The following is a 9,855-nucleotide window of genomic DNA, read 5'->3' as shown; positions in this document are numbered from 1 at the left end:
GTGGGAGTGAGCTCTGTAGTTTAACTACATAATTATTTTATTTCATAAAATTGATATGCAGCTTGATTCTAGGAAAAACCTCAAAACTATGTTCTGCGTAGCTATGCGGGTCGGCTTCCTCTCAAGTGGTCTTTTTTTCCTTGTTCTGCAAGCACCGCCAGGTCCCAGAATCCTGCCAGTCATTTCCCTTCTCACAGAGGATTTTTGGCAAGTCTTAAGAGGTAGCAAAAATCCGTCTCTCATGCTTGTTAATCTGCCTTGCACTGGAAGGAACACACTAGGGTGTGTCTTAGGAGAATTGCTCCTTGATGATGAATGACGGTCCTTTAATTCTAATGAGCCAGCTTGCCTCCCTTTCCAGCGATGGGCACAGAGTCTAAAGCAGGCAATCAGGCAACTGCCAATAGTTGCCAGGGGCTGAGATGGTTTGGGAGCAGCAGCGACAGAGGCTGCACAGAGACCAATGCTACTAGTTGTAGGGGATCAAAGAGCCTCAGGTTTTTATAGTATTTAACATAAGCTGCCGTGGGATTCGTCCTGGGTCAAAGACAAGAGTTCAATTACAAAGAGAGTTTTTGATTCACCCAATAACCCCACGAAGCAGGGCACTGCCAGGACTATATAAACACTGCTATTTATCATTATTATTTAATCCCATATAAATAATGCAAATTTGTAAGAGTTGATAATTTGGCATGCTTTCTGTTTTGCATAGTTTGAATTTGCTAGGCATGGGGTAGAGGGGTGTGTGTGTGTGCCAGGCAGGGAGGAAAGTTCACTCAGTTGCCCCTTCTACGGTTTCAGCAGGCATTGCCCATGGGCTTTCCGGGACATATTCACAGTCATATGGACTAGAAACTCTTCTTTCCCTTAAATGTTAGAGCAAATTCTATTGTTTGTTTTCATGTTGCCTTCTAAGCCACTGCCTCAAGGTGATTTACACATAAGGGGATCAAAAAGACACCAAAAAGATAAATATATTTAAGAGAAGACTAAAACTCCTAACAAGCAGACACTTGTTGTAAAGTCCCATTTATCCAGCTGGGAAAGCCCATCCAAACAAAAATATTTAACTTCTTCCAGCAAGTGCAGATAGGTAGTGCCTGTCATCAGCTGGAATGCTATTCCACAGAACGGGCAGCCGTCCAAAAGACACTGCTCCAAGATTTTTGGGCCACAGTACCACATTTTCACTTTTTCTGTGCTCCCACAGAATCGTAGTATACTGTGCCTCCACTTTGTCTTTCCCATCAGCTATGCTCCTTTTCTTCTCTCTCTCCCCCCCTCCCCCCAACCCAGCACTGTTTTTCTCTTCCCAGCGCCTGATGAACAGCTCAGCCCTGGCTATTCTAGGATGTCTATCTTGAAGAACCAGTTTCTGCTTTTTAGGAACCAGAGCACCAAACAGAAGGCCAGCCGTGTGTGTTTGCATATGCATGTGTCCGCTTTTGGGGGTGGGGGCAGGCTATGTCCCCCCTAGTTTTAGTAACACTGTCTTAGCAGCTACTCTGAGAAATTTTGCAAGAAAATTTGGGCGCGGACAGTTTGATGCAAGGACTTTTCCTTTCAGGCTTGCCAGTGAGCATCAGTTCCTACATGAACTCCGGACCCAAACAGCTTCTCTGCTTCGGAAGATGGCGACCCTGGTACCTCCAAGAATCAAAGAATATCCCTGGTCTTGTGTTGGGTTCTGCCACAGTCAGAACAGTTCTGTATTGTCCCCTTCAATGCAGACCAGTCTCCAAACTCCTCCCGCCCCATTTCTTGAGCCACAGACCCTGCATTCAACCTGGCTGCTGTACCTCTGAACGAGTCCCTGCTCTGCCCTGTCTCGGTTCCCCTCAAGCTATTGCCCGGCACATAATTCTCTTGCACTCCTGGGTCGGATGTGATGAGAGATCATTCGATCGCCGTATCTGCACATCTGAAAACAATGGCAGAAACGCTAAGGGCGGGCTCCTCTTGTATTCTTCCCCCAGGGGTTCGATTTTTTGCATTGTGCCTTCAATTTTAATTTGGCAAGAGTATTGCATGATTCAGAGAGCAAGGAGTTTGCTCCTTGGCAGAGACATTCCCCGCATAACTCCCCCAGCCTGTGCCTGCTCCAAACCACTCCAAACCTCGGTTACGAAACCCCTGGCAACTCGGCTGTGCGATTCTTTGGCATGCAACACTCCTCCCCACCTGCGACAGTCCAACAGGTTTCCCTGAATATCTGAGATGCTTTTGTAACCTCTCCCCTGAGGGCAGGAGAGGATCAAGTCTCTTCCTGGGCCTTGCCGCCTCCTTCCGCTCTACCTGGTGACACCTGCCTTCCGGCCAACACCATAAGGCCCTCCCCTCGCCTCTGGCTCTCAGGGGAGAGAGTCTTTTGTAGATCCGAGTGTCCCACCTTGCGCCACCGCCTTGCCCTGTTGAGCCAGCCTGGCATGGCTCCCTGGCATGGCACCTGTCTCTCTCCTACCTTGACCGGCTGGCTTCTCTCGCTGCTGGGTGAGTCAATTTGCCCCGGGGTTTCTTTCCTCCTTCCAAGTCTGATCTTGTCGATACCTGGGAGAATTTGAGCTGTGCTGGGGGGGGCGTGTCTGTGTAGAGAAACTGGCTAAATATTGAAAGGTGTCGTTCCTCCCTCCTCGCAGTGCCACATCATAAAAGAGAATGCCGGCACATTCCACTCAGAGCGAGCCTCTGCCGTTGTTGCTTTTTTGAACGTTTGCAGGGAAAGGAATAATTCTCTCAAGCCCGACTTCTGTTCTCTTGTGGCACTGCAGAAGGAGAATTGGCTTGAAAGGCTTCCGTGCTGTGTGTCCATTAAACCTGCCCTGCGCACCTTTCTCTGGGTCCACCAAGCCAAAATGTGGCCTCTCAGATTGTAGCCTAGGGAAAGCAGGGGCACACAGTTTCTCCCTTCAGCAAGCCACCCCACCGTGCCACCTGCAGGCTGTGGCATCTTCTCTGCCCTCCGAGGCCACATTTGCACCATACATTCAAAACATGACGATACCACTTTAAACATTAGTGGATTTTTCCCCCCCCCCAAAGAATCATGGGAGCTGTAGTTTGTTTAAGGTGCTGGGAGTTGTCAAGAGACCCTCTGCCCCCTCCTGGAGCTACAATTCCCAGAGTTCCCTCCAAAAAAGGAATTAATTGTTAAACTGTAGCTCTGGGAAGGGAATAGGCGTCTCTCAGCACCCTGAACAAACTACAACTCCCAGATTATTTTATTTTATTTGAGCTGTTCAAAGTGGTGTTGTAGTGCTTTAACTGTGTGCTGTGAATGCAGCCTTAGTCTCTGTGTTGCCTTTGTGGTATTAGTCAAGGAAGGAGTTGGGGGCAATGCTAGAATGAACTGACTCCCCCTGTCCTTGGCTCTGGCTCTGTATAGCCTTCACCCCCACCCCCAACCCCACTTTCTACCCTACCAGCTGCAATGGACATCAGCCCAAACCTGATATTAGCCTCCCATCCCAAGCTTCTTTTGCAGTCTCTGTTAAACAGCGAAAACCAGAGCCTTAGCATGTCCTGGTGGGCTGCATTGAACTTGATGGGCCATGCAGGCCTGCGGTAATGGCACAGAATAAAAAGACCTTGTCTGCCCCCTTCCCCCCCCCTCCATTGTAGTCCCTCTTATTACAGGCGATGCTTCTGGGCCCGTATTAACAGTTGCAATCAGAAAGGGAGATGGCTGCCCCGAAGCTCTCTTGCCAGCAGCCTTGAACACGCAGCCTAATAATAACCTGCCTTGAGGAAGAAACCGAGTTTGGGGAAAATGAAAAACCTTGCTGACTTTTCAGGATTCGTAATTGTATCTCCAATGTTTTCCCCTAATTAAGAAATGCTGGAGTTTAAAAGATTTCTGCTTGCAACTGTTTGTGCCACTGCCATCTGAACCCTTGAGCTGCCGTCTCAAATGGGGAGGCCCTCTTCGTACATTGCCAGGAAAGAGGAACAGAGGAACCGTGTTGCCAAGAGAGAGAGAGAGAGAGAGAGAGAGAGAGAGAGAGAGAGAGAGAGAGAGAGAGAGAGAGAGAGAGAGAGAGAGAGAGATATCATGAGGACAAAATAGGACACTGATTTGCATGTGTGAATATGTTTGGAGATATGCCAATCAGCGAATAATTACAGGATTTGAATAGAAATAGATCTCACCATGGTGGGGGAGATTCTGTGAACAGATGACCTGTGCACTTGCTGGGTCCAGGTACTCAGTATTATTATTATTATTATTATTATTATTATTATTATTATTAATTACCCCACCCATCTGGCTGGGTTGCCCCAGCCACTCTGGGTGGCTTCCCATTAAAAACAAAACAAAATAAAATGTCAAACATTAAAAAGTAGATGGGCAACTTGTTTCTTCGGGTTCTTTTGCTTTTATAAACTGTTCTTGTAATGGGTTCTCCCTCAAAAAACAGAGGACTGTCCTTCAAATAAAGGGCTGCCCCCCGTGGTCACTGGTTTCAAATGCTATGCGACACTGGGTGGACAAATAATTGTGCACATCACGTTTGCCTCCTGTTCTTCGTCTTTGAGGGTTGCCCCAATTTTATCCTGCCAGCAACCGACTGACAGGGTTGGTGGCAGAGAGCAGGAGCGACTTGCCTCATGACCCAGCCAGTGAACTTCATGGAGGGGCCTTTGAACTCAGGTCTCCCTAGTCTTGTTGTTTAGTCGTGTCCAACTCTTCGTGACCCCATGGACCAGAGCAAGCCAGGCACTCCTGCTGTCTCCTAGTCTACCTCCAAGCTATTGCATCACACTTGGCCCTGGCTAAGACCTTGCTTGCAGCAAAGAATCTTGGGAACTGTAGTCTAGGAAGGTTGCTGGGGGCTGCTCGAAGAGCCCTATTTTAAGAGGGGTGCTGAGTTTCAGCTCAGTGAGGTCTCATAATGTTGTAAGCCAAAAATGGCTTATCTTCTGAGTTACGCCAATAAAACTCAGAGACGAGAGGAGTTAGGAGTCCATTGTTGTTTATTGCAAAGCAATAGGTTACAGTTGAATCTTTTTTGCAAAACTGCAACCCTGCCCAAGGGTCAGGCCGGTGGTATTTATAACATTTCAAACAAAGGATTTCAATTTTCACCAATCATGTACATCATTACCTCATTTCATGTTTAATACACATGCGCAATAAGCATTGCTAACTAAACTTTGATTCTCACCATGATCTGTTACATTGTGTTAGTATGTGTTACGTGTAGCCATTTGCATCAACTTATGTTCTAGTTTGTGAGCTGTATCTTCATGAGTTACGTTTTAGCTGTCCTTCTGTCCCAGTGCGGGGCTGCATCGTGCAATATCATCAGTTTCTTAAAGCAGCAGGTTATCATAGCTTCTCTATTAGAAGCATATTCAAGGATTTATAGGGGTTCACATTATCACATTCATTATGGCCCTTTGGGCCACAGCCACAATAACAAGTCTCAGCATCCTTAACTACAGTTCCCAATATGCTTTTCAGAAGTCATGGTTGTGGTATAATGTGAGCTTTTTTTTTTTTGCAAGGCTACTCATTGGAGTTACAGCACCTTCCTTCCTTCCTTCCTTCCTTCCTTCCTTCCTTCCTTCCTTCCTTCCTTCCTTCCTTCCTTCCTTCCTTCCTTCCATCCATCTGCTGGCACCCACGATGCTCATCAATATATGAGTATCGGCACCTCAGGGTTTGGTTTAACAAAAAAACAAAAACAAAACCCAACTAGGTATATTACTGCGTCACATGTAAGCTGCAGATGTGACCAACATGTGCCATTGAGGAGTGTTCATCCATGTTTTTCCATTGGGCTCCAAACAATGTCACCCCCCCCCGAATCTTTCCCCCCCCTTCCTACCTTCTCACATCTCTAGGCCACAGTTACAGTGTATTTTTTTTGGCGTGGGGGAAGAGAGGCTTTAGAGTTGCTGGCAGAACTCAGGTCATTTAGACTAGGTTTGGGGTGTCCGCTCTTGTTGAGAAAAGGTCACTGTGTTTGAAATTGGGCTGAAAAGGTCTCAGGGCTTTCCAGAAGCTGCTTTGCGCTCCTTATGATTCTCTTGCTGAGAAAGACACATACCCGTTCTTGGAAAGGAAAAGCAAAGTTAACCTCTTTTGTCTCCGTTTAGTGGGATTTTATCGAATGCATTTAAAAAAAGAAAAGTTACATTTGTCCCTTCCACAAGTCTCTCAAGAAATCTGGGATAAGTTAACCTCTAATTTGTTTTTGTTTTTTAAATCAAAACACAAAATTCTTGATGTAATGTAGAACCTCTATATTTTCGGCACTCCTTGCGTCTCTGATGGTTTCAGTTATAGGTTTATGTTTCTGCGTATCTCACGAGTCATGTGCAAAACACCTCTTGTATATTACCGCAAATATTCGGATAACCAGCCTTATCATTTTTTCCTTGTGACTGTAACATCCAGTGCTTTTTTTCTGGGGGGGGGGACGCCGGGGGGACGCCGGACTCATACCCCTAAGCATTTTTTGAATCTACGTTTGACCTCACTGAGCAGCAGTATTTCAATATGAGTAGGAAAATGAGAGTACCCCTAAACATTTTTAATAGAAAAAAATCACTGGTAACATCCCATGCTAACCTTGATTCAGTTCGGTTCGGTTCCTTTGCTTTTGCCTCATGAAGTTCTGTTTGGTTATTTGGGCCATATAGATAACATTCAAGGGAAATACTTTCAAAATGACAACAGGACACCTTCCTTGACATTCCTGCAGAGTGATCTGAGGGAATGCTAGGGCAGAAGGCCTCTCGGAGTAGAAAACCTTCCTCCGTTGAGATCCTGTTGGAACACAACACTTCTCACTCTCTGTGTACTGGCCATGCTCTGTGGGGATGATGGGTGTTAGGGGTCTGAAAGCATTGGAGGACCTCAGAGTGTTGCACAATGCAGGTTCCTTAGCCCTGCAGTAGGCCATGACTCGTAATTTCCCGGGCAACATTTGCAGGAGTATGTCAAGGTTGCTTCCACCCACCCACCCCCAATGTGAGCGTTATTAATCTGTAATCATGCTGAAAGTGCGAGGCTGGGTGTGCCGAGCCTGCCCTGTCCCCACTTAACCTTGCTGCTTTCGGTGGCAAGGTTGGAGAGGGCTTGTAAGCACGCTCGCTAGATCACATTTACAAGCCCCCTTCAGACCTTCCTGTTCCGTGCTGTGAAGCCGGGTGGGGGACAGTTCGCGGCCCTGAGCCTCCAGCACAATTGCCAATGAATAATGCCCAAATTGCAACCCAAAGAACGTTTTTGTGATCCACCTTTTGTTGTCCTTGGGGATAAGACAACAAAGCCGTCTTTAGAGAAAAGCGGCAAAGGATGCAATCCCCCTAGTTTGGGAGTAAGTCGCATTGTGGACCCAGGGATATATTATGTCCGAATAATGCGGAGGATCAAGCTGCAAGAGGGGTGAGCTTGGGAATGTGTCTTGCTCACTCAGGAACTATCTCAGCTGTGAATTGACCTCGAACCAGCTGCTGGTCTCAGTCTTTGCCTCTCAGCAACCTTGTCTGCTGTGTGGGGCATAATTGTACTGACCAACCCTACGGGAGCTAAGATTACTGAGCTAATGCAAGCAAAGGGCCTTGAAAAGTCTATTCCTGTTCAGTGTTCCGGATAGCCAACCGTGCCTTTTTCATAATACTCCACATCTCCCCTACCCAGCAAAGAATGCCCCCCCCCAAAACCTTGGATACTTAGCATTCCATGGCGACCGACTCATACCCTCCAACATTTCTCCGATGAAAATAGGAACGTCCTATTTTCCGGGATCAATTCAGAAATCAAGACAGCTTCTGTAAATCCGGGACTGTCCCTGGAAAATAGGGACACTTGGAGGGTCTGCTCTGTTCTCACTGGACTGCTTTGTGGTTTTCGTGGCACTGTTAATTTGACCCCCTTAGGTGCCCTGCCCTATAGATTCCCCTCCCAGACTTTTGCAAACCTTGGGCTTCCCCCAAGCATACTCATGCTTCCCTCTCATTTGGTGGTAGTCCTGTTTTGGCAACATGGCCGTCATAATGACCACAATGGTGAAACAAACTTGCTTCTGGGCTCAATTCAGAGTGATTGTTTTGACCTATAAAGCCTTGTTTGGTTCAGGACCGCAATACCTCAAGGACTGTCTTTCCTCATATGAACCGACCTGGACCCTGCAATCATCATCTAAGTCCCTTCTTCATGTACCCCCTCCATGGGAGCTTTGGAGGGCGGCAACACAAGGAAGGCCTTTTCAATGGTAGCCCCACACTTGTTGAATACTCTCCCCAGGAGGCATACTTGGTACCAACTTTCTTTTCCTCTACCTAGGCTCTGGCCCTATTATCTTTATATTTGTGTTTTTCAGTTTTTCTTGTTAGTTGGATTTAATGTAAGTTGCTTTGTAAGTCACTGAGAAAAGCAACTAACAAATATAATCTTTGTCACACACACCCCTTTTTTGTGATGGTACCATAGCCTCTTTTTGCTGTCCATGGAAGCCATTTTGTGCTGGCACCCACATCCCTTTTTATCAAAACACACACACAAACACACACACACAACACTGGTATTAATAAGTTGGCACTGGACTTCTCTATTCATATGTACACCAGCCTTCTCTGATTCAGTGCCCTCCAGATGTTTCTGACAGCTTTCTGGGCTGATGGGAATCCTAGAATCCTAGTTTGGAAGGGACCCTAAGGGTTGTGTAGTCCAACCCCCTGCAATGTAGGAATCTCAGCTAGAGCATCCATGACAGATGACCATCGAACCTTTCCTTAAAAACCTTCTGAGTCTGCCACCTTCCGAGGGACACCTTTCCACTGTCAAACAGCTCTTGCTGCCAGAAAGTTCTTCCTGATGTTTAGCCAGAATCTCGTTCCTTGTAAACTGCAACCATCAGTTCAAATCCTACCCTCTGGAGCTGGGGAAAACAAGCTTGCTCCGTCCTCCTTGTGACAGCCCTTTAGATATTTGAAGACCACTGTCCTATCTCCTCTGCCACATGCTGATCCTACAAGATTTCACCGTTCTCCTAGAATGGAGTGGCAAGCCTAGACTTTAAAAACAGCGGTAACAGAGTTCGCCAATGTGGCGTTCTCTAGATATTATGGCCTGTGACTCCCATCCTCTGTGACTGTTGGCCATGTTGGCTGGGAATGTTTAGAACTGTCATTCAGAACCCCTGGAAGGCTACCCCTGGGTTATGAAATACAAGCACGGGGTCAAATACCCATTAAGGGGTAGCGGTGGAGCTGCCAGTCCTTCCCACCTCAAGGAACTAGCCCTCAGTGATGGAAATGAGACAGCCGGGGGCCTTCAGGAACTGCCTGACAGGCAGAAATCTCATCGCTGCATCTTCATCCCAGGCCAAGCTTCCCCTGTTGGTTTCTGCCTGGCATGCCGCTGTGAAAAGGCCCAGGGTCCTTCTGTGTTGTTAAGCAGAAAAGAAAGGGGGGAAAGATGGCTCCCTTCACATCAGCCCCCCGCTGCCTCCTTAGCGGACGGCCCAGCACATAGGAACCTTGATGCCCACCCTGCCCACCCCCTCCTGTTAGATTTATGGCCTTCTCCCATCCATGCCCCGCTCTCTTTCCCCACAGGGAGCCGGCCCATCCATTACAGCTTGTGGTGGCTGCTGGGCTCCCACTGAGCCAATTTTCATCCATCTTCCCCTGTCGTCGTCCCCCGCTGCCTCCCGGCTCTCCTCACTCAACTCCCGCTAATGCAGCCCCTGGCATGTGGCCGATGCTGTTGTTCGGCTTTTAATTTACAAGGGCTCAGACCTGCAGGCCCCGCCGGCTTGGGGTTTGTTATATGGATGGTTTCAAAGAGCCGGAGATGGAGGGGAAGGGGCCGGATTAGACTGGGCAAATAAATCCAAGCGT

The 9,855-nt window shown here is 47.5% G+C and overlaps 1 protein-coding gene across 1 annotated transcript in view; it reads left to right on the top strand.

Annotated features, from left to right (window-relative positions):
* Nucleotides 1–2,082: 2,082 nt before the first annotated feature.
* The window catches only part of VSIG10L (V-set and immunoglobulin domain containing 10 like), a 36,785-nt gene continuing 29,012 nt past the window's right edge, over nt 2,083–9,855 (top strand). Inside the window, exon 1 of the mRNA XM_035121052.2 lies at nt 2,083–2,493. Within this exon, the coding sequence (XP_034976943.2) occupies nt 2,430–2,493 (64 nt within the window). The 5' untranslated portion in view covers nt 2,083–2,429. The remainder of the gene's footprint in view (nt 2,494–9,855) is intronic.

Source organism: Zootoca vivipara, chromosome 6 (assembly GCF_963506605.1).
Source record: "Zootoca vivipara chromosome 6, rZooViv1.1, whole genome shotgun sequence".
Lineage (NCBI taxonomy): Eukaryota > Metazoa > Chordata > Lepidosauria > Squamata > Lacertidae > Zootoca > Zootoca vivipara.
This window is presented reverse-complemented; position numbering and strand designations above follow the sequence as displayed.